At 43.9% G+C, this 25,749-nt stretch overlaps 1 protein-coding gene across 1 annotated transcript in view; it reads right to left on the reverse strand.

The window, feature by feature from the left end:
• Positions 1–4,064: 4,064 nt before the first annotated feature.
• Positions 4,065–25,749, reverse strand: part of zswim8 (zinc finger, SWIM-type containing 8) — a 57,555-nt gene continuing 35,870 nt past the window's right edge. The window contains exons 16-26 of the mRNA XM_008281519.1: positions 24,003–24,324; positions 22,420–22,575; positions 22,003–22,225; positions 18,579–18,868; positions 18,193–18,416; positions 16,560–17,057; positions 15,052–15,229; positions 14,730–14,903; positions 14,507–14,626; positions 7,305–7,483; positions 4,065–6,931 (exon numbers count right to left, since the gene is read on the reverse strand). Coding sequence (XP_008279741.1) covers positions 6,728–6,931; positions 7,305–7,483; positions 14,507–14,626; positions 14,730–14,903; positions 15,052–15,229; positions 16,560–17,057; positions 18,193–18,416; positions 18,579–18,868; positions 22,003–22,225; positions 22,420–22,575; positions 24,003–24,324 — 2,568 coding nt within the window. The 3' untranslated portion in view covers positions 4,065–6,727. The remainder of the gene's footprint in view (positions 6,932–7,304; positions 7,484–14,506; positions 14,627–14,729; positions 14,904–15,051; positions 15,230–16,559; positions 17,058–18,192; positions 18,417–18,578; positions 18,869–22,002; positions 22,226–22,419; positions 22,576–24,002; positions 24,325–25,749) is intronic.

Below are 25,749 nucleotides of genomic sequence, written 5' to 3' on the forward strand. Positions count from 1 at the left end.
CCAAGGGCCATTGGACATGTGCATTCGCCCATGCAAGTCGGTTCTTACGCCGTACAGCAGTGAGATCCAGACCACGATGAGGGCGCCGAGCATGCAAGTTTGCTTCTCGTAGGCGGTTACGAACAGTCTGAGGTGTGATGCGTCTGTTGTGCAGACCAATAGTCTCATCAGCTGTGTGTGTCGCTGGTCTCAGCCGATCCCGCAGATGGACGAGCCGGATGTGGCGATATTGTGCTGGAGTGGTCACACGTGGCCGACGAGGATGAGGTCGAATTGCAGTACTGCCAGTCTATTGGAAACGAACTCTTAAACGATCTATGGTCCGATAATGGACATTGAGCCGTGCAGCTACTGCTCTGGTGGACATCCCTGCATCCAACATGCCAATGGCACGCTCCCGCATAACTTGCGACATCTGAGGCATAATGACTTGTGACATAATTTGACATTTTGGGGCGGCCTTTTATTGTCCCCAGTCCAAGGATTGTCCAGCTGTTGCTCATTTTGTCTGATCACCCACTGGACATGCCCCACCCATGCACTGAGTAAAAAAACAACTCACTGAGTAATGCTCACTGACAGCAAGTTAGATTAAAAATTATACACAAATCAAGAGACATATTACTTTTGTACAATAAAATGTCAGCAAATGCTCATTTATAGTTGTTAACTCCACATGGCAACAATATTTTACATGGGGCGTTTATATTTTTGTTCAGTGTATATTATTTGGAGAGACTCTGTGGGAGCTCCAGAAAGTGCGTCTTACTCCATTGTGGCTCGCTAGTGCCCCCCAGGTTGCTGGTCTTCATGGCAAACTTCCTCAGTCTCCTCAGGAAATATAGCAGCTGGCGAGCTTTCCTGGCCACAGTATCTGTGTGTAGCGACCAGGACAGATCCTCTGTGATGTGGATGCCAAGGAACTTAAAGCTGCTGACCCTTTCTACCTCAGCTTTGCCGATGTGGATGTGGATGTGGATGTGGATGGGGGGGGTCTGTCTCCCTGCTGTCTCCTGAAGTCCACTATCATCTCTTTAGTTTTACTGACGTTCAGGGAAAGGTTACCGTCCTCACACACAGGTTCCAGTTAGACAGCTGTTGTGATGTGTTGAATTCTCAGAACTGTAACTACCTTCTTCAAGGAAAAGTATGTGATATGAGCCTGGGCAATGCTGAAAATGATGTTTCAAATATTGCTTTCTCGGTATAATGGGAAAAAAATATACTGTGATTTAAACAGAAGTAAGATATCAAAGCAACTATTATGACGTGTAATGTCCTGTTAATACCACTGAAACACACTAATAAGATACTGCGAGGTGTGACTGTGTATGTTGAATCTGAGGAGTAAGTACTTAATTGGATGAGACTGTGATGTGAAAAAAGACTTTCTGGGGAAGAAAAGGATTTGTACTTGGCTCAATGCATTTGCACATTGAATGTGAACTTGCAAAAGTATTTACTGTCTGCACTGGAAAATATCTTGTTTTTCTGAAGTACTACACCAGATGAGTACTTGTACTGCAATTGCCTTAGAAGTTTTCCATTTAAGTGTAATAGTGTGTGAATCTAGTTTTCTAGTTAATCCAAAGTAAGGATCTTAATTTTGTTATGTGGATCTGAACATTTTTTCAATAGATACTTTTTTTTTCACTTTCACTTTCCTGATCATCTGTTACAGCTTTAATTGTCCGTCTTAATATGAATCTTAATAACCTCTTAGATCAACTTGCAAGCTTTTGTGAGTGATCATCCATATCCCATGGTCTTTTTCAGCACATGTAAATAGCCAACTTTTTCATCATGTATGACTTATAGTCATTCATATTCTTTGACTGATAGGTCTTTATATGCTTTGATGTTGTCAAGAACTGGGTTACCCACAACATCTTGTAGAATACAGAATCTTTTCTGCCCGGTTGGTTACATATCATAGTGATATGAATCGTTTCCTTTTTATACACAAGCTATCACTTGCTACTGACAGACAATTAGTCATGATGGTCAAGAGTCAAGCAAGAATCACCAAAAAGTATAGGTCTGCCATGAATCAAATGCTGCTGGAACACAGTCAAGTGTGTTTTCCTGTGGAAACTGTTGAGAACCTGTAAATCAGCAGAATGGTTCAACTTCTTGGCCTCAGTAGGGAAAATGAATAATAAGCCCTGCTGAATCCTACATCAGCCACAGCAAGGCATTGTTTTGAATAAACTTTATTAAGTAAACTCTGCACTTTTAGGATGGTCAGGATGGTCAAGAGTCAAGCAAGAATCACCAAAAAGTAGGTATACGATGAATTAAATGCTGCTGGAACACAGATTACAGTGTCCACAGTCAAGTGTGTTTTACATCACCATGGGATAAGAAGCTGTCATGCAAGAAGAAAGTCCTTCCTCTAGAAACAAAAATCTAAGGCTTGACTAAAATTGGCTGCTGATCACATGGACAAAGAAAAGGCCTGTTTGAGATTTTTGGCCACAATGACCAGAAATATGTTGGGAGGAGAGAAGTTGTAGACCATAACCCCAAAGAGATCATGCCTACCATCAAGCATGGTGGTGGCAGTATTTTGCTGTTGGGCTGTTTTGCTGCCAGTGGAAGTGGAGCTCTACAGAAAGTTAATGGAATCATAAGGAAGGAGGATTACCTCCACATTCTCCAGGAAAACCTAAAGTCAACAGCCAGGGATTTGATCTTCAACACAGTTGGGTGTTCCAACAAGACAATGACGCCAAGCACACATCAAAAATGGTAAAGAATAGGATAAATCATGCCAGGACCAAGGTTTTGGTCCTGCCTGAAACTGTATCAAGAACCTGTCGACTGTGACAAAAAGCCAACAAATGTTGTTAAACTGTACTAATTAGTTACTTGTGGACAGCTACCAAAACCACCCAGCTGAGGTGAAAGTGGCCATGGGACATTTAACCAAATTTTAGCATTGCTGTATGTGAAATTATTACTCAGCAGATCCATTTAAGAATTATAATGTATGACTACTTTTTGTGGCAAGAAAGTTCTAGGAGCCAATGTAAACTGAAGACTGAAGAGTATGTAAACATTGTTCATGAGTGTAATTCCTATAAGTGTAGCTAATTAGTGCTTGAAGTTACACAATTAATGAAATGGAGATGATCTGACTGCAGTAAATGTGTCTGAAGTGATGGTAGTATACATACGCCTGTATTGGGAAGGATTAGATACGAGTGAATCAGTACTCCTGCCTCTAACTACACCATGAATGCAAAAGAACACTCCAAGCAACTATGTAAAAAGTCAGGGGACAGATGCAGAAACATTTGAAAATCACTAAATATTCCCTGGAGTACAGTTATATGCATCACTAAGAAATGGCAGGAATATGGCACATGCATCAAATTTTCATGGGCGTCAATGTTTTAGGGGAGACTGGCAAACAGAAAGCTACTGTTAAAAAAAAGCTATTGTAACAATTGTCAACAAACATGGCCTAACCTAACTCTACTAATTAACATAGTGATAAAACATTTGCTTCGGCTGAACAGAAATGTGGAAAACTAAAAATCTGATATACTGTATTTAACATGAACTGCTGGGGAATAGGGCTGCAAGGTGGTTGGTGGTTAGCACCGTTGCCTCGCAGCAAGAAGGTCGCCAGTTCGCTTCCTGGTGAGGACACCCGGGATCTTTCTGCTTGGAGTCTCTATGTTCTCCCCGTGCAGCGTGGGTTGTCTGGCTTCCTCCCACTGTCCAAAAACATGCTGAAATTAATTGATTCTAAATTGTCCGTGAATGTGAGTGTACTTGGTTGTCTGTCTCTCTGTGTAGCCCTATGATAGACTGGTTACCTGTCCAGGGTGTCCCCTGCCTTTACCCTGAGTCAACTGGGATAGACTCCAGCCCCTTGTGACCCTTGTGAGGATTAAGCGGTGTATAGATGATGGATGGATGCTGGGGAATAGGAGAGGAACATTTGACATTGCCTGCACAACTGGTAACTGCTCCTACTACACCCTCTTGTGGAAACCGTTGAGAACCTGTAGATCTGAACACAGCTGAATCCCACACATCAGCCACAGCAAGGCAGTGTTTTGAATGATCTTTATTAAGTAAACTCTACACTTTTAGTATTGCTTTTTTTTTTTTTTTTTTATTCTTTTCACTCTAAATTAGAACCTTTTGCAATCAGCACATATAGAACTTTTCAATCAAGCTACACTTTTGAGGAATACAAAAATATCACAGTACATTTTCTACTAAGTCACCTTCACCTGTGAGGTCCAGAACCAATTACACAGGCAGGTTCAGAACCACAGCAGCTGCCTGGACAGAGAGCATCAACATGTCTTAAAATAACAGCACCATGGTCTATGAGCTAACCACACTGAAGAAAGTGGCCACTCAAACACACTCATGGGTTTTAATTTCTTGACAGGTCTGGGTGAGTGTTTGGACTCATGTGCATTACACAGGTCAGCAAAGCTGCACTTTCATAGCAAAACCACAGTCCTGTCTCATTCAAGGGCCACTGTGTTACAAAGTCATCTTCTCTGAATGTATGATCTTTTGAGGAGTAGATGCATTGTCCACATGTGAGACAGTCTACAAAGGAGTCACTGTAGTGGTATCGCAAAATCACAGCTGTAGCCTCACTGAGACAAGTAAGCAGCACAGTGAATTTGGGATACTGAACACCTCCAAGAGCCTACAAATTCAGATGAAAAAACACAGACACAGTAGTCAGTGGTACAGATACATTGGCATGTATTCTGTTTTGATGTAGAATCTTTGAAGAAGCTGGCTGAAAAATGAGCCGCAGCCACTGTACCCCTGTATGGAACTGACTTATCCATTGCGTATTCTTTGAATTTAAAATGTACATTTGCCAGACCAACTACTTAGACCCCAGTTTTCTTTCTTCTGTAAAACCAAACCAGTCACACAGTGTAAAAGCACGCATTTCAGTTTTGTGTGGCTTCCTTAAGTTTGTTTTCGATTGTGGCCAGAATGTTTGATTCATCAGAGATGTCGATCGGCCAATCATGGTCGTAGTGGTGTGGGAGAGGCTCACTCCTGTTTGGTGTACTGGAAAAGTCACAGAGGACACTGCACCGCGACGTGTGGTTGGACAAACTACACAAAGATAAGACTCACAACATGTTTTTTCAGGCCCTGCTCAGGGTGCACCTTGCTTTTTGCTCTATGTCAGCTAGAATAGGTGACACCCCACAGGATAAAGTGGGTGTGGCTAATGAATGGACAAATCAATATAATTTGCTTGTTCAAAGTGTTTTCAAACTATATGTTTTGATTGTACAAAAAGGGGAGCACTGGAAGAATGAAGATGAGGACTATCTGATCAGTTTGGCAAATGTATATCTGGCTAACTTTACCACCTCTCCTAAAAAAATGTGCACACCTGGTTCCCTAAACTTGCCAGCAGGGGACTGTCCTCTACACAGATCTACTAGTTTACGTACTTTACCTAGCCAGTGATTCGGGAGAGAAGAGCTGGGTATGGAATTTCAATACTTCTTAAGAGTCATTCTTGGGTCATGTTATACAAATTTTTATGCTGATGTAAATAAGCTTGGATTTTGTATAGTTGTTGTGGTAGGAAGGCATTACAGACTAAATCTTTGTCAAATGTCAAATCCTTTGTGAAGCATATTTATATTTAACAAAAATGGATTGGTTCTGAAAGTTTGTGGAGCTTCATAAGATGATATCTTGATTGTGGCATCTACTAGGGAAAAAAAACCTGTCTGTCATGCTGCCTTGGGGAGCTCTGAAAAAATAGATATCATAAAAAATGTAAAATGAAACCCGGCCTGACAAGTCATAACAAAAGACTAACCTAGATGTTCTAAGTGTTGGACAGTCAGGAAGAATGCGGCTGGAGAAGCCCTTGTGGGCTCTGCTTGGCTCAGCAGGGGTTACCTTACTTCTGGTTTTGGTATGGAGCTGTGTTCACTCGCCAGGCAAGCTGAAATGTAAATATGGATCCCACACAACAACAACAACAACAACAACAACAACATCACCTCCAACATCGTCTCATTCTCTTCCCATTCCTTTCTGCATACATGGTATAGTCTGTACAAAGTATCAAAAAAGATTAAACAAAATTCTAAAAAATCCTCACCCGTACTGACAATAAAATTTCCAATATTAAATCTTGTTTCCTTGCAAATCTTCCTTTTGTCCCACGCTGCAAAGATTCAGATCCATAGTGACAAGCTTTTGGTGAATGAGGTCTCAGCACCTCCCACTCTGGACAGGAATGTTGCAGCATGAAAATGAGTTGCTCTCACTGGTTTTCATTCAAAACTAAACTAAACAAAACAAAACTACTAAACACTGGACATGAAGTGAGTAGAGACGGTGAGAGGTCCCCATCAGTCTTCGGTTTAGGAGAAATTAAGACAGGAAGGAGTACTATGTAATTCCACAGTGACACAGATATGAACCATGATAAAATTAAAGTGTGGAGTCAGTCAGGAATAAGGACAAGTAGGAAGGTGAACAGGCTTCTCCACTGAGCTCAGGGTGAATGAACAAATATTAAAAAAGGAAGTCTGTGGGTTGGTACAGGAGCCGACTGTGCTGCCTGTGTACACATTGCTAAATCCACATGGCAGGGAGCAGGGTTTTTGACAGAACCAGACAGCATAAATGTGGCCAGCTCAGTGTCGTGGCAGTAGCAATGCTGGAGGCTCTTGATGCTACTCCTCACGCTCAGTCCCACTCAGGGGGAAAAGGTCGCCATCTCCAGGGATATGCGCTGCCACAGCTCCTTGGTTTGCTTGCCTCTCTTAAGGTTCTGCAGCACATCATTAAACTGCATCATACCTACAGGTGTAAGGCAGAAAGCACCTCGAGCACTACGAATGATGTTGACAAAGTCGTCGTAGTCAGCAGGTGTCAGATGGATAAGCCGGTGGTGAATGTACTGCAGAGACAGAGGGAGGGATAAGTGCGAGGACACTCTGGATTCACTCACTGTCTTAAATCAGTGGAACAAACGTGAAGTTCACATCTACCATAGCTTCTGTGTCGACTGAAAATGAGTTGCCACGATTAATTTTTTAAACAAGTTAAAGCAGGATATGATATCAGAATAAGTGAAATAAAACTGTACTTATTTTCAGACAAGACCATGACCAGCACAGCCCTACTGAGTTGATGATGCCTGTCTGTAATTAGTCACAACAGCTTCATCATGCCTTGCTTATCTGATATTTTCTTCCAGATTAAAACAACAAAAAAACATTTTTCTTACTGACTCTGAATAGAGCTAAGACTGCAGAGCGGATGTAGATTACCTGCAGGTAGGCCTGTTGGCAGCGCTGGACAAGCTGGTGGAAAGCAGGAGTTCGGAGGTGGGCATGGATATGGGCAGGGTTCAGCCTCTGCAGAGCTTCCATGATGATCTCCTGCAGGACAAACGGACTGAGGACACCTTTTGCTGCTCCAACACAGAACTGGTATACATAGTTGACTCCTGACAGGATAGAGGCAAAGAAAAAAAAGGAAAAGAATAAATAAGACATAAAAAAGAAGAAGCAACAGTTATCATTCCGGCACCGTGCGCAGCGGCAGCCTGTTACAGTAGCTCCTGTTCAGTGTTGGTGATTTTTATAATTTTGCTTACTTTTTTGGTAAATTGTTTGTTTTCAAACTTGGATAACTTTTCAGAATCTAAGGGTACTTTTTTACTATGAAGTTTGTCGCAAGTTGCTTCGTGGTTCTCCTGGTTATTTTTACCATCTGTTTACCGGGAAGCCACGCGGACAGGGGTAGGACCATTGTCTACAGTCGTGAACAGCTGGTGGCGATGCGACAACCACTGCTGCTGCCTGGTGCGAGGTCCGAGATCCTGGAGGAGTTGCGCAAGAAATGTCGGGGTTGGAGGGCTGGAGCTAAGCAGAAAGCAAAGAGGAGGAAATACAAGCCCTCCGTGTCGGCGGTTATTATGGGGAACGTGTGGTCTCTGGGGAGTAAGATGGACGAGCTCAGCACCCTGGTTAACACCCAGAGGGAATACTGTGAGTGTAGCGTGCTTTGTTTCACGGAAACATGGCTGCATTCACTCATTCTGGACCACAATGTGACCATACTCGGCTTCAGTACGGTTCTGCTTGTGAACGAGAGGTGGTGTAGTCCCAGTCATGTGTCAAGGAATGTTTCTGTGGCCCGGACATTGAACTGTTGGCTGTTGGGATGCGCCCGTTTTATCTGCCCAGAGAGTTCACCTCCACTATTATTGTCGCTGTTTACATCCCTTTGTCAGCCTGTGACACTATTCACACTACTGTGGCTAAACTCCAAAACCAACACCTGAATGCCTTTGCAACTATTACTGGGGATTTCAACCATGTTACACTAGACAAGACTTTACCAACTTTTCACCAGTATGTTGACTGCCCTACAAGAAACAATAGAACCCTGGGGCCTCATTTATCATCAGTGCATACACACATATATGTGCGTAGAGCGTGCGTATGAATATTCCTACACAAACTATGGAATTTATCAACTTGTACTTATACTTAGGAATGTGCGTAAATATACGCACAACTCTGACCATGCATACACACATAATCTAGCGGTAGAATAGTGAAACTACAAATAGAAAGCATTCAGGGATTTTGACCACCCGCACATTCCAGCGTGAGGTTGAAGACATATGTGGCATTTCCCAGCCACCACGAGCAGGATCAAGCCAGCAGTGTTGGATGCCATAACTCCCCTGGCCCCAGCCTACATCCAGGTCCCTTACAGCCATCACCGATGAGCGTAAATCAAACAGGGACTTAACGCCATCGCTGGATTCCCAAACATAAGTGGAGCCATAGACTGCACCCACATAGCAATCAAAGCAGCATCACTAAATGAGCTGAATTTTGTAAATAGACAAGGGTTTCATTCAATCAATGTTCAGACAATTTGCGATGTGTATTTGTCATTATCCAACGTTGTTGCCCGGTGGCTTGGAGGAACGCACGATTTATTCATTGAGCAGAACAGTTCTGTGGGTCTCCAAGCAGGAGCTGCTGAAGACGGCTGGATTATTGGTGAGTGTTACAGAGTCCATCCATCCATCCATCCATCCATCCATCTTCTCCCGCTTATTCGGAGTTGGGTCGCGGAGGCAGCAACCTGAGCCGAGCCGCCCAGACTTCCCGATCCGCACACACCTCCTCCAGCTCTTCCGGGGGGGACCCCTAGGTGTTCCCAGGCCAGTCGAGAGACATAATCTCCCCAACATGTCCTGGGTCTTCCTCCCAGTGGGACGCGCCCGGAACATCTCCCCAGGGAGGCATCCAGGAGGCATCCGAAGCAGATGCCCGAGCCACCTCAGCTGGCTCCTTTTGACGTGGAGGAGCAGCGGCTCTACTCTGAGCTCCTCCCGCGTGACTGAGCTCCTCACCCTATCTCTAAGGGAGCGCAACACTGCAGACACTGCACCGATCCGTCTGTCAATCTCACACTCCATCCGTCCCTCACTCGTGAATAAGACCCCGAGATACTGGTCTGACCAGCTTCTTCCCCTGCCAGCGAATCCAACTCACCACCAGGTGGTGATCGGTGGACAGCTCTGCCCCTCTCTTTACCCAAGTGTCAGAGACACGTGGCTGGAGGTCTGATGATACAACTACAAAGTCGATCATCGACCGCTGGCCTAGGGTGTCCTGGTGCCACGTGCACTTGTGTACATCCTTGTGCTCGAATATGGTGTTCGTGATGAACAATCTGTGGCTAGCACAGAAGTCCAGCAACAGAACACCACTCTGGTACAGATCGGGGAGACTGTTCCTCCCGATCACCCCTCTCCAGGTCTCACTGTCATTGCCCACGTGGGCACTGAAGTCCCCCAGTAGAACAAAGGAGTCCCCAGTTGGGGCACTATCTAGTACTCCTCCCAGGGACTCCAAGAAGGCCGGGTACTCTGCACTGCTGTTGGGCCCACAGGCCGAGACAACAGTGAGAGACCTGTCCCCAACCCAGAGGACATGACCCTCTCGTTCACTGGGGTAAACTCCAACACGTGGCGGCTAAGCTGGGGGGCAATAAGCAAACCCACTCCAGCCCGCTGCCTCTCCCCGCGGGCAACGCCAGAGAAATGGAGCGTCCAGCCTGTCTCCAGGAGTTGGGTTTCAGAGCCCAGGCTGTGCGTGGAGGTGAGGCCGACTATATCTAGTCAGTGAGGTGACGTTCCACATCCCAATAACCAGAAGCTGTGTGCGCGGACCAGGCCGCTGAGGCAGTCCCTCCTGACTGCCGCCCAGTCCTCTCTGCACCCGACTCCTATGATTCCCTCTGCGGGTGGTGGGTCCGCAGGAGGGCGTTACAGAGTGTGAGATATTTTAGCTGGATTTAGTTTGGTTATTAAAACATCTCATCTGTAGTGATCAGGGTTATCCACTGGGTGAAAGTTCGGTATTAATTTGTCCTCCCCCAGTTGCAGTCAGTTCTCTTTCATGGGCTGTGATGTGTTTTTTGGCACTGAGCTTAAAGTCAAACCACCAATTTTGCCAGCGATCTCTTCTGACCCACCAGAAATAACTGTGGTGGTTATCTTGTCCCATGCAGCATTTTTTTCTTTCGCTACTTATCCCAACATTTCACGCACCAAACAATATTTTCTGGTTTGCTTCAGCCTCGCTGAGAAGTGCCTCGATCTCAGTTTCAGAAAAAATCCTCTTTTTTCACCCTTTTTGCCACGATGATGACGACAACTGAGGAAAAAAATTAATCTTCACTTGCTTACAAAGAGGTTTTTCGTTTCTGAAGGCAACGTGCACAAGCACGGAGGTTAAGAACAAGTGGGATTTATCAACACTGATGTGCGTACGACCCCCATATGCACGTTTGATAAATACAGATTTCTTTGTACTTACGCACACTCTAAATTTCATGCGTACGACAGAATTTAGAACCTTTTCTACGCACTGATGATAAATGAGGCCCCTGGACCTCCTGTATGCAAATGCTTGGGATGCATACAGTGTCACTGGGCTGCCTCTGCTGGGCAGAGCAGATCATCGTCTTGTGTTCCCCAAAGTATGTCCCTCTTGTTCAACACCAGCTTGTTTGCACAAGGACAGTGACGAGGTGGACTCAGGACGCACTGCAGGACTGCTTTGAGTATACAGACTGGGATGTGCTTTGTGAACCACATGGGGAGGACATCAACACCATGACAGACCTCATCACAGAATATATCAAATTCTGTGAACACAACACCTTGCTGGCCCGGACTGTATGCTGCTTCCCGAACAACAAGCCCTGAATTACCAGTGACCTGAAGGTACTTCTCAGCAAGAAGAAGAAAGCTTTCAGAGCTGGGGACAGAGAGGAGTTGAAGAGGGTGCAGCGTGAACTCAAGGTGTAGCTGAGGGAGTGCAGGAACTCCTACAGGAGGAAGCTGGAGGCCAAGCTCCAGCCAAACAGCTCAAAGGAGATGTGGGCTGGTATGAAGGAAATCACTGGGTTCAAGGTGAAGGACAGAGTACCAGCTGGCAGCGTGGAGAGGGAAAATAAGCTGAACTTTTTCTTCAACAGGTTTAGCTCACAGCCTACTGCCTCCCCCTCCTCACACACTGGCCTCCATTCACCCTCACTACTCTTAACGCTTCCCCCCTCTGCCCTTACGTCCCCTCTGCTGAGCTCCACATATGCAACCCCCCCATCACAGACGATTGTCTCCCGTCTGGCTGTGACTGTTGACCAGGTGAGGAGACAACTTGAGAGATTCCATCTTGGGAAGGCTGCAGACCCTGACGGCATCAACCCCATGATCCTCAGGACCTGTGCTGGCCAGCTGTCTCCAGTCCTGTGTCACCTCTTCAACCTGAGACTGGACCAGGAGAGAGTACCAGTGCTGTGGAAGACCTCCTGCCTGGTCCCGGTTCCTAAAAAGTTGTCTACATCAGACCTGAGTGACTACCGACCCGTTGACCTCACCTCTCATGTTATGAAGGTGCTGGAGAGGCTGGTCTTGACCCACTTGAGACAGCGGGTGAAACCACCACTGAACCCTCTGTAGTTCGCCTAACAGCCACATCTTGGTGTGGATGATGCCATCATCTACCTGTTGCAGCGTGCTCTCTCTCACATGGAGGGTGTTGGGTGCACTGTGAGAGTCACATTCTTTGACTTCTCTAATGCATTCAACAACATCCAGCCATTTCTGCTGAGAGAGAAGCTGCAGGTGATGAGTGTGGACATGCCCACCATCTCCTGGATCACTGATTACCTGACAGACAGACCGCAGTTTGTCCGTCTGGGCAGCGCGCTGTCTGATGTGGTGGTTAGAGGTACAGGAGCTCCACAGGCACTGTGCTGGCTCCTTTTCTGCTCACCTTATACACCTCTGAATTTCAGTACAAATCCGGGTCATGCCACTTGCAGAAGTTCTCTGATGACTCGGCAGTTGTAGGGTGTATAAGAGATGGACAGGAGGAGGAGTACAGGGCTCTGGTGGGTGATTTTGTAGAGTGGTCCGGTAGGAATCGTCTGCATCTCAATGTGGCCAAGACCAGGGAGACAGTGATCGAAGAAGACAACAGCTACAAAGGCACTACACATCCTGGGTGAGGACATCGCCATGGTTGAGGAGTACAAGTACCTGGGTGTCTACCTCGACGGCAGACTGAGCTGGAGGACCAACACTAACTCCGTGTACAAGAAGGGGATGAGCAGACTCTATTTTCTGAGGAAGCTGAGATCCGCAGGATGTTGGAGGTCTTCTAAAAGTCTGCTGTGGCCAGCGCCCTGTACTTTGCAGTGGTCTGCTGGGGGAGGAGCATCAGAGCCGGTGATAAGAGCAAGCTGAACAAACTGATCAGGAAAGCCGGCTCTGTGATTGGCTGCAAACCAGAATGTTTGGAGGCTGTGGTGGAAAGGAGGACTTTAAATAAGCTGTTGTCCATCCTGGATAACCCTGACCACCCTCTTCACCCCCTGCTGGACAGGCAGCGGTGAACAGCTTCTCCAACAGGCTGGTCCAGCTCCATTGCCACAAGGACAGCTACAGGAAATCTTTCCTGCCACAAGTACTAACCCTGTTCAACTCATCACCCCTGGTAGGCAGAGAGCTCTCAGCCCTCTCTGCCTTGTAGCATCTTGTAATTCTGTCACTGAAATTGCCTTTTGCACACTTGTGTTGTACTTGTTTTGTTGCACATTACTATTTGCAGTACACTTCACACAGGACTTTTCTACCCGACAGATTACACTTATTGATCATTTTGCATTTTAAATTTTCATATTGTTTATTTTTGCCGATTTATTGGTATTTATGGTGGTGGTAGCTCTTTGTGCTGTGATCTATCTATCTATCTATCTATCTATCTATCTATCTATCTATCTATCTATCTATCTATCGATCAGATTCACATTAAACTTTCGGTGATAGAAGTGTGAAAGTAGTCATAGCATGAAAACAATTCACATACATTTTGGTTAGTGTTAACACAATGTTTTATCTACAGTCGTGACTCGATAATCCGACCCTTAACAATCCGAAAACCTTGCTATACAACAGGTTTTTAGGAAAAACAAACGGAACCCATTAAAAATAGCCTTAACATACCGACAGCCTTGGATTCCGATTACGACATGACATTTATGTCACAAATAAGGATAACAGAATATTATCTGATTTAATAATCCGACAGATTGGTGACGTTCAGACTGCAGAATTTAATGCTCATTTCAGATTTTTTTTGTGAAATCAGATTTTTTTGCGAGTTTGTTCACATTTTCAATTAAATGCGACTTGTATGTGATCTGGTGTGTGAACTTCATACGACCCAAAAGTGTCCCACATGCGCAGAAGATGACACATCGACGTCACACGCAGCGAGCGTGCTCAGTGCTTACGGAAGTAAACACGGATTGTCACGATGGAGTGTATCTTGCCCGCCACTCCCCCACCTCAACCGCCACCAATGGTGGAAACAGAACTGTGACCGCTAACTCAACCGGCATCAGCAGTCAAATACTGTCTGTGTGTTCTGGCCACTTCCCCCCTAGGGGTGCGCTCCGACGGGGTGGAATTGGCCAGAACGTGCACAATCGCAATTAGGTGTAAAATCCAGCAATGCATAGTGTTCTAACAACACACTAGTTATTATAACAACTATAAACAATACATATTAACAACAAATTACCCTTCAAGCATCAAGCCCGCCTTGTATCTCGACCTCAGTCTTGACAATCCAACAGCCTTGCTATCCGACATAAAAGAAGGTTTTACATTTAGTGTCGGATTATCGAGTCACGACTGTATTTTGTCTTATTATTATGGGCTTTATTCTTTCTGTCTTATGTTATTGTTGGATATTTAGTTTCTGCATTTTATTAATGTGAATTTATTTGCCTACTTGTAGTCTTGGAATGTTTTAATCCAGCTTCAACTATGTGAAGCACTTTGAAACTGCTGAAAAACACTTAAAACAGGAACAATTCTAACTATTTATGCTAAACTTGTTTTTTATTAATTTATGTGCAGGTTCACCTAGCCTTGCAGCGAGTCCCAGCAGCCATTTGACGTCCTCAGTGTAAGGGGGGCTCCTGGAGAAATTGTTGGGATGGTCATTGTGAGCCCTCCTGCCTAGCATCTCCAATGCCAGCATGCCTTCATAGAAAAGAACATCAGATATCACGTTTGTTCAGTTGCCTGTTGCACAGCATGCACACTAGTTAGATAAAAATATCATCACCCAGCACAAACTCCTCACCAACTCTGTAGGCAGAATGCAGGTAGTGCAGGCCCTGTTGGCTGATTGGCTGACTGTGCTGGTCGTCTTCTGCTTGGAAAGGTGTGCTGACCAATGAGGCAGGCTGGGAGGAGAGAGACGGCAGTGACGCTCCCTGTATGGCCTGGATGGTGGGGCCAGAGTGGACACTGCCGACTGTAAACACGACGACCACATGACACTGATAAGCACTGACGTACATACATGAGCTCCGTCCACGGTACCTTGTTATCCAAGACCCAAGATAGACAAAATTTAGAACAACAATGATAATGGCTGGTTTTAAATACAGTGTAGTCCTGACCTGCTACAGTGGTGCTGAGGGGCAGGCCTGTCTCAGCGTGGTAGGGATGGACGGCGATCTGGGTCATGGATGGTACAGGAACACCAGGAAAGGTGACAGCTGTGGCTGCCATAGGTGGCTGGGGGGCGGCAGCCACTGAGAACGGATACTGAGCGCCGATGAAGGCTGGGTGCATTCCCTGAGGAAGTACACACACATGCACACATAAGACGTAAGCCTGAATGATGTACACATACTTCTACTACCATAAAAAATAACACTACATTTTTTGTGTTGCAGAAACAGTGTTGCACAAAAGCAATAGATATGAAGGACGTGATTTCAAAAAAGCTAATTTTGGTCTCAACTCCTTCAGAGGAGTCATAGATGTCTTGGTGGCCTCCCTCACTAGTCTCTTTCCTGTAACTCCTTCACAGGAGTCATAGGTGTCTTGGTGGCCTCCCTCACTAGTCTCTTTCTTGCTCAGTCACTCTCTGTTTGAGGTAGGCCTACTCTGGGCAGATTTACGCATGTGCCATATTCCTTCCATTTCTTAATGATTTGCCTAACTGGACTGAAATGTTCTTGTCTTCATCCCCTGACTTGAAGCCTGACTTGAATGTTCTTTTGTCTTCAAGGTGAGTTCTATCCAGGAGTACTGATTCACTAATGACTGGACCTTCCAGATACAGCTGTCTTTATACTGCAATCACATGAGTCACATTTACTGACCTCAAATAATTTCCATTTCACTAATTGTGTGACTTCTAGCACTAACTGGCTGCACCCATGTTAGATTACGTGAGTCACTAAAATGTATACAATCACTTATTTTACATTATGTGTTTTATTTAACTGACGCTACTTTGTAGAAATCTGTTTTCAACTGGACACGAAAAAATCATTTTGGTAAATTTCTTTCAAAAAAAGCCAGGTTAAATTTCGCATGAATCAATGTTGAATCACAATAAAAAGGGCCAATGTCCAGGGGGCGGTGGAGACTTTGTACAGGTGCTGCATAAATACGGACACCATCTTTGAGGTGTATAAAAGTAGCTAAAATATATTTTCTGGAGCCCATGCAGATAATCTTAGACATCTCATATTGGAAGACATGTTTTTGCTTGTTTTGTTCAACTAACCATTTCTAACCTAAAGATACTTACTTTACTTTGCTACATTACTAAGTAAACCAGTGAAACATGCACAAATGAGAAGCTGGCCTTTGTACTTACATTTAATATATTTAATATTTAATAATATTTATACAACTAATTATTTCAGCTCCAACAGACATGAATTAAGTTATCCCATTTTCTTTTTTTTTCCAGTTTGACAACTTTTCTACCTGAGCTAAGGATGCAACACTGCAATATTTTTGAAAATTTTGAAAATGGTCAAACATGTCATGTTAAATACAATGAGTGAAGACATTGTCAAAACTGTAGTATCAAGTTCAAGCTGTGGACACGCTCTTAGCAAGGGAGTTCCACAAAATGCCAAATCATTAAATAAAGAAGAGTTCTGACCTGTGGATACGCAGCCCCAGACACAGGGAAGACAGTGGGCCGGGGGACGTGCTGCAGAGGGTGTCCTAGGTACTGGGGGGTGCAGACCGTAGGCAGATGGGCCTGGATGGTGGTGTAGGGGTGAAGACCTTGGCTGTGAGGGTGAGCCATAGCCTGCCCAGGCATGGCATGGGACTGGTAAATAGTAGATCCCACAGAGATGACAGGTACAACGGCTGTTGCAGTGACTGAAGCTGTGACTGCTGCCACCCCTGAAGACTCCATGTTGGCTCCATTGTCCAGAACACCACAGCTGGACTCTGGTGGCCTCCTGCCTGAACCCCCGTTGGCCCCACAGCGCCCAGAGGTCTCCCGCTGCTGGCCTGAGCCCCCTCCCACTGACTGCTCATACAGCCAGTACCACTGGTGAGCCACCTCAAACAGAACCTCTGGGTACACACCTCCACCCTTGGCTGCTTCCTCTACGGCCATGCAGGCCTTTTCCAGCATGACATTGTCCTGGAAGGAGACAGAGAGAGATGAGGAACGACAGGATGAGAGTTGAGGGGGTGAAAATATATGATGAGTGAAGAGGACATCGCTATGATCACTGGATTCTTCGCTTATTTATGGGACATAAATCATGAATTTTCTTTTTCACTAGTTTAAATCAGCGGAGAACACAGGGTCACTTGACAGCAACAGGTTTCAGAAAGCTTAACATCTAGTGAGACTTTAATTGATTTTAAGACCACCTTTTTAATCAGAAAAAGCATTTGTCATTGGCAACAGGTATGCAGCTGCAGTGGATGTTGGTTTATTTTGTTCCGTCACATCCCACTTCCTTTGACACGGGCACCCTGATGTAGCCCCAGGGACAGGATCACTGTTCTTACCAACATAGTGCCCTGTTGCCTCAAAGGGAACCCATGGTCTCTACTTTACCTCTGCAGCAACACACACAAACTTAGATTCCATTCTGATGAAAATGTTGATTTCCTAGCCTAATGTTTTCTGTTTTTTTGTTCCTAAACTCTTAGTATTTATATTATTATTACCCTTTCAACATGTCACATTTGTACATATCCATATGTAAATGCATCATGCCTCATCTGTGCATGTTAAAGGTGTACATAATCTTTGTTATATCCTTGTTTTTACTCCTATTGTATTTTTGTTTTGCATTTAGGTGCTGTAACTCTACATTTCCCCAGTTAGGGATTAATAAGGTTTATGTCTGTGGAGATTCTCAGTCATCCAGCTCATGGTAATCCCAGGAGCTTCAGTAGAAGTCAACTGGACTTCTCTTTAAGGTTCGTGAAAATGTTTCACCTCTCATCGAAGAGGCCTCTTCAGGCACCTCTCCTTCTCTTGGAGGAGAAGTGAAACATCTTCAAGAACCTTAAAGAGAAGTCCAGTTGATTTCTACTGATGCTCCTAGAAAAAGGTTTGTCTTTTTTTTTTCTTACACTTTGTTTACTCGCACTATACAACCACACATTTTCTTAATATGACACTATAGTGATGTACACTACAATTAACCAGTTAATGAGTATAGATATCTTGTTGGAACAAAGCACACCTACATTCAGCAGAGTCCAGTATGTTCAGTAACAGTGTGATCTATTATTTTGTAAAGCCATTCACCCAGTACCTGCTCTTTGCACTGCACCAGGGCTCTTTGAATTTCATTAGGATTAAGGGCATGAGCGTGAGGCAGACAGCTTAGGGCCAGCTCTGCTGCCGCCCGAACCATGTTGGGGTCCCTGGCCCGTGATGCTCGGTCTGCCAGTGATGCCACCTCTGGAGGGGTGAGGTGACCATCCCAACACTCCACCAAAATGTTGAGGGCAGCGCTGCCAATCTCCATGGCTTGGCCTGACAAAAGGTGAGAAGGCACAGTATGAGGACAGGAAGGGAAGTAGGGACATAAGTGTGTCAAAGGAGGCAAGAAAGTAAAGAAAAACAAAACACTGGATTCAAAAATCTGGGTTTTCACTTGTCTGACTATTTTTCTCTCACACAGACGCTTCTGCTCACCAGTGATCCAAGACACATGGGAGGAGTATGTCCTGGACAGCCAGTTGGGTGAGACAAAGTTGTGGAGGCCAAGAGCATACAGGCCAATCTCAAAGGCACAGAGGTGCAGGTTTCTATGGGGGCCCTGGTGACCCCCACTGGCTGAGGGTTGGGTGAAAATGGAGGTGGAGGAGTTTCCTCCAGCTTTGATCAGCACAGTCTTGGCCAGCTCAAAATAAAAATGGGCTGCTGCCTCTGATGGCTGGTTGGGCACATGGGGCGCGTGGCACTCTGGACGTCGTCCTTTGTACCTGAACACAGAGAAATGTATGGGAAGGTCATTAGATTGTATATTTAGCTGGTCAAAATAAAGATAGAAACAGTGTAGAGTAAGTGGTCTGTTATTTTATTTTATTTATTTTTTGCACACTTTATTGTGTTAATTTTAACTGGATTAAATTGCCATTTTTGTTTTTGTACATTTTAGCAAATCTGTTATACATAGCTGCACCACTCCAAATGGACATTTTTGACAGCAGACATTTTGACATGTGGGTGAATTCCACTAAGGGAGAGGTCCTGCATTTGCGCATTGTGGTTCACGTCATGTGACATTTTCTGAAACTAAGATGTCACTAATTCTACCTGTGCTTTTCCTACTACATCTCTATGGACATCTTCAGTGGTTCAGCAAAGCCCAGACTTAAACCCCATACAAAATTTAAAAGGACGACCTTTGTAAAGCAGTTTCCACGCACTCTGATGGGACTTAAAAGGCTCTGCCAGAAAGAATTGAATAAACTGCCTGAATCAAGATGCAAAAGAGACTTATTTAAAAAACTAAAGCTGTATTCTACACAGAGAGTACAGAGCCTGATCTCAAGAATCTAAATAAGTAATCTGGATCTGCAGCATAGTTTCATAGTTTATTGCTTTGTCCAAGCTCTACCTTCCCACCAAGGATACCAGCTGCAGATGCTGATTTGTTGAGACTTCCCTTGTGGTTTGATGGGGATTTAAATCAAGACCTCATGACCTCAGGATGATGATACATCTCTTTGGAGCAACACTGTCTCCCAGCTGCACCAATTTTACGCTCAGGAAATGCGCAGAGGATAATAAAGAATAATCTAGCCTTGAAGCTGTGGACAGGGTTCTACATTGTTTCTTATGCGCACAACTGTCTGGTGTGTGTTGACTTCTCAAGAGGAAGCAGTATCTCTTTACCATAACCTTGCCTTAATCTGTGCTAAAGGTAGTGTCCAGCTTACAAGTGGGTAAGTCTGTCTTTTGGAGGGTTTTAACATTATGAGATGTCTGAAACCAGTGGACTATGGAAAATCAGCTATGGCACAGTTGCACCATTTGAAGATGACTATGAAGTAGTCCCTGCTGTCACATTATGTACACTAACAAGTACAAAGTGCCTTTGTCATGGGAAAGGCTAGGGTTGCTTCACTGAAGTCTGTTACCATTCCTCAAATGGATTACGGTGCTGCCACCATGGTAAGTTGCATTGGTGGCTTATGGAGGAAAGAGTGCCATACGAAGCTTCAAGATTCTATCTTTTGGACAGACAGTGCATCTGTGCTCAAATATATCAGGTTTAAGACTTATACATTTAGAGTCTTTGTTGTCAACTGGGTCTCAGAAATTCTCAAGGCTTCACAATCTTCTTAAGAGGATGTACGTAGATAACAAAACTAACCCAGCTGATGTGGCCTTAAGAGATTTGAAAGTGGATGCACTTCTAAAAGGGAAATTTCTAAATGGGGATTGACAGTCTCTCCTTCAACCTGAGAGCGAGTGGTGTGTCAGTCCTGAAGGTATCCGTCAACTACCACCGGATAACCCTGAAAGAAAGCTGTGGCAGTGAATACTGTACAGGCCAAAGGAAAGGTTGATGACGTGACTCACTTGATAAATTATTTTTAGTCTTATGCTGGTCTGACAAAATCTGTAACTTGGATCTTGATGTTTAGGAGTTGGCTATTGTCTTGTTGCCACAATTGAGCATGGCTCTTGCAAAGTCTGACGTGGATGTGGAACAACAAAGATATTCATTTGAGAAAGACGTGAACAATTTCAAGAGGGAGACAGTTCCCAGTTATCTGTCACTGTAGAAGCTTCAGTAGGCTAGACTTGAAGATGTCAGGTTCTGCCAAAGAAAGAGGTTTCCAGATGAACTCTCCAGGCAGCAAAATTAAAAAAGTATGAGTGATTGTAGCCACATTTATAGACACTGCCCACTGGTTGAAGATAGTGTCCTGAGAGTTAGCAGTTGTCTAAGTGGGTCATCTATGGCTGCAGAGGCTGAACATCCTATATTACTGGCAAAGGATTCCCATATCTCAAACCATCTTCTTAAGCATATCCATCAAGAACTGGAATATGGTTGCTATACTCATGTTCTACTAACTGCAGAAGACATACTGGATCACTGGCGCTAGTACAGCCATATTACTGATTGTTTTTATGTGTATGATGCTCTACTGCAAGCTTTTTTAAAGATAAACAATTAAGTTAGCAAATGCTGCTTGTCAGTAATAACAGTGTATGTATTTCACATCGCAAGGCCCCATTTCTGTCAGTACTTTTCCAGGCACAAGGGCTCATTTCTCAGAAGATTGCTTATGAATACTTTAGCAGAAAGCATGATATGATTATTTGTGTTTTCCACCTGCAAGAACACTGACTGCACCTCGTAAGCATTCAATATAGGTTTTTACCACAGATATGTACACTGTTAACCTTTTTTTATGAAACAATTTAATGCTTTAAGTTAAAGGTATGCATCATGTGTGTACCTCTGCTAGGACGTGAACTCCTCTCTCAGCTCCAAGAGTATTGGAGGAGCAACTCTAAGGAGAGGCATGCTTTTTAGGTAGCCCTTAGCTTAGAAGTAGCTTCTGAGGATTTGAGGAAGATTAGCTTTGAGGATTGAGAAGGTTAGGCAATTAGTCCCTTGCTCTAAAGAGGATTAGCTACCTTTTATTTATTTTATAATCCTATCATGAGGAGAAGAGACCTCTTTAATACATATTGATTTCACAACAATAAGTTACTGTGTTATTATTCTTTTTAATTCAGTGATTAGACACACTGGAAAGGTATTCTTTCTCACGCACATGCTACAAAGGCATAAAGCCTTCACAAACTTTACAACCTTGCTGACAGGTAGGTTATGTAGTAGTCTTAGAAACTCGAGCACAACAGCAGTACTTGTGAATAGTAAAATGGCACCAAACCAATAGGAATACAACATCAATGGAGTTCATCAAAACCTGTCAGCATTGTGATCTATAAAGCCTGCATGCATACAGATTTACACATGTGATTATGATTTGGCATGCATCATTTTTACCTTTTGCGTACATCTTAAAGCATGGACTCTACACACAGATTCATAAATTACGGTCCTGATGAAGAGGAAGAGCATGTTTACCTGCTGGTGTCAGCGCTCTTGGCCCTTGCACCACCTCCTGCCCTGCGAGAGCCACTGGAGGAGGAGGAGCCCAGTGAATCAGACGATGAACTACTGATACTATCACTGTCTTGGCCCCGCCCCCAAGATGCTGCAGCCCATCCACCCCGGAGCGGCCGCCGGCTGAGGGTGGGGGAACTGTCTGACGTTGTCTCTGGAGCACTACTGTCGATACTCGCCATGCCTGTCCAAACAACAGTTTCATTCAATCATGTTTTGTATCCATAATGAGTGTGTGCTGGGTCACTTTTGGTGTGAGGCTGTTTCATGGTAAAGTCTGAAGCGCCTGTCCAATAATATTGATGTAAGTTAAGTTGTTTCTCTGAACAAGGGATGCAGTGTTCTGTATGAAAAATAAAGACATTGCAAAGTATGCACCTGTGTGTTTCTTCTTTTGTCGGACAGGTGAGCCCCAGCAGCGTTGGCTGTATCCACAACGTAGCCCCAGTGCCAGCCGACTGGGAACTGTAGCCTCAAGCTTAAATGGAGCTGTTTCATTCTGCTGGTCATTTGATGATGGAGGCCCATCTGAAACTGCAAGGACAGAAAATTAAGTCAATCCTTTTCAAATCAAAAAAGAAATATTTCAAATATTGGAAAATTTCTTAAGTTCCATCAAATAAAGATTTACAATACAGAAATGTCCAACTTCTATAAAGTATGTTAATTTATACACTCAATACTTGGTTGGAGCTCCTTTACTACAAATTACTGAATCAGTGCAGCGTGGCATGGATGCGATCAACCTCTAACTGTGCTGAGGTGTTATTGAAACTCAGGCTGCTTTGACAGCAGCCTTCGGCTCATCTGTTTTGCTTTGGGTGCTTCTCATCTTCCTCTTGTCAATACCTCGAATGGCAGGGGTGTCAAACTCGTTTACATCCCAGGCCACATCAGCATTGTTTGCCCTCAAAGGGCCAGTTGTAACTGTAAGACTATAAATGTAACGACGCCTAAAGATACTGTTAAATCATTGTCTCTGCATTGGATTATTATTTATTCTATGTACAAATATTGTACATGCCTTTACCTGAAATAAAATATATGTAGGCACATTGCTGTGTTAATATAACCTAAATTATAACATTATATTATGCTATATTAGGTAAATCCCAATAATTTATCAGATTTGGAAACACACATCTCTCGCGGGCCACATAAAATGATGTGGTGGGCTGAATTTGGCCCGCAGGCCTTGAGTTTGACACGTGCTGTATGGGGTTCAGGTTTAATCAAGCACAGTAATATCATGGTCAGCAAACCATTGGTAGTAGTCCTGCTGGAAAAGGAAATCAGTATCTTCATAAAGCTTGTCAGCAGATGAAAGCTTGAAGTGCGCTAAAATTTCCTAGTAGACGCTGTGTTGACTCTGGACTTGATAAAACCTGGTGGACCAACACCAACAGATGACATGGTAGCCCAAATCATTACAGACTGCTGAAACTTCACACTGGACTTCAAAAACCTTGGATTCTGTGTCTTTCCACTCTTTCCACTCTCACTCTAGACTTTGGTTCCTTGATATCCAATTGAAATGCAAAGTTTACTTTCATCTGACAAGAGGACTTTGGAGCACTGAGCAACAGTCCAGGTCTTTATCTCCTTAGTTCAGATTCTGACGTCATCTCTGGTTCTGGCAGCTCTTGATGCACTTACACCAGTGCATCAAACAAAAAAAGGCTTGACATATTTCACTTTGCGTGTAATGAGTCCAGAATATACGACATTTTCACTTTGTTAAATAACAGCTGGAATATACTAAACTTTTTTTTTTTTACAATGTTTTAATTTTGATGCACAAGTACTTTTTTTTCAACCAAAACGAGAACATGCACTGTAGAGAAGGCTGGCTGCACAGTGAAAATACACCAAGTCAAATAATTGTTTGACAATTAAGTTACTGTGGATGTTTTACAGTGCAAAAAGACAAGAGACAGGGTGGCAGAAGTGGAATTTCTCACCATGCTCTCTGTTCTCAGCAGTACTCTCCCCTGCTGGACTGCTCTGCACTGTGTTCAGTTCAGCCTGAGGAGCCACCTCCTCACCAGTAGGCGCCACAGCAGACGAAGAGCTGGAGGAAGAGGCTGCCAAATTGCTTGCAGGGGAAGATGAGGGGGCATGTTTGGAGACACCCCCTGTAGCTCCGCTCACCCCACTGTGGCTGGTGGCAGTATGCTTAGACGGGCTGCGCTGACTGCCAGCTGCTGGCTTGCTTGAGTAGAAGGAGCTGAGAGTCTGGGGCTTGTGGGTCTGACTTTCCCTGTCCAACAACTTATCTAGTATCTGAAGAATGGAGGAGCACAGGAAAGAGAGAACACAGATGGTAAGAAAAACATTAACATTTAACATACATTGTATGTGTGAGATTCCCGTGTTATTTGTTTGTCAGAATCAGTGTATACACATTTTTCTATTTGATGAGATTTCACAGAGTAAATGTAAGTTCATGTCATTCATCTTCTTTGGAAACTATGAAGAGCACACTATAATGTTTTCTGATACTGGGTCATCATCAGCTGAATGTTGTTCACTGAGCCTGGACAACTGTGTCAAATACATTTGGTACTAATACCAAAGGAGGTCACAATGATTAGTGCAAATACAACACACAATATACAGTGTATCTGTATTAATGATTAGTCTCCCTTAAGCAGCCTGTTCTGTAGTACATAGCTATCTGACTGCACTTCACTATTATTCTGCTATACGGAAAAAAAAACACTCTGGCCTATTTGTATTTCTTTGAACAAATAACAATCGTCATGGACAGAGCTTAATGAAGGACGTGGCTTTGGTGTTCCCTCAAAACAGTGATGGGTGGAATTGTTGTGGAACGTCTGCATGCAGGGAATGGCATTAAAACTGAAAATTCACTGAAAACAGGTTCCTTTATGCAAAATCCAAATCCTCTGCAAAAAGATCAAGTGTAGTAGACTGCTAATCTTGATGTTGCTGTTGTTTCTTGGAACAAAGAGAATTTGAAAACAGCAACACGCAGATAGTGGCAGGAGAGTAAGAAGTCACAGCTTTAAAACTGCTCTAACTAATGTTGTAGCCACTGGGAGCAGCAACTGAAGCTGTACAGACTGTCACAACTTTCCCAAATGTTTCTTTATTGATAAGGACAGTATACATGAATCAATATTTGTATATTTGAGAACTGATACGAAATTCTTAATAAACAGAAGCCTATGTAAACATTCAACAGACAAAGAGCAACAAGTTTAAGCTGTTTTTGTTGTCTGTCCACATAAGTCATGCGTGTCCTTTTAGCTCTGTTACGGTCGTCATCTGCTCCTCAAGAAAATATCTGTCTTTCAGCTGCTATATGGTCCACTGTGGGTGTATGACTCCTATATTCCTTTTTCATCCATAGAAGCCATTTCCTGCTCTTGTGTTCTGTAAAAAGCTCTTTGTGTTATTTCTATGATAAGTTTAAAAAAATGATTAAAATCACATGTGTACACTAAGACACGGTTTGACTCTTGTACTCGAACTGCAACCCTTGCGCACCTCACAATGGTGATAACCTTTTTGGTCCCCCAAAAAATCTGAAAGGGCTGGCTTTTTATTGCAAATTCTAGGGCTGCAATTATGTGCATTGGTCCTGGACTTTTGGTCCACAATGTTTATTTCAGTTTGATGTTTCTTCAGTTCAGCTAACTCTGTGAGCCAAACAAAAGCATGCTAGCAGGGTTAGCTTTGTTT

The sequence above is a fragment of the Stegastes partitus genome, unplaced genomic scaffold (assembly GCF_000690725.1).
Source record: "Stegastes partitus isolate 25-593 unplaced genomic scaffold, Stegastes_partitus-1.0.2 Scaffold235, whole genome shotgun sequence".
NCBI classification, from domain to species: domain Eukaryota; kingdom Metazoa; phylum Chordata; class Actinopteri; family Pomacentridae; genus Stegastes; species Stegastes partitus.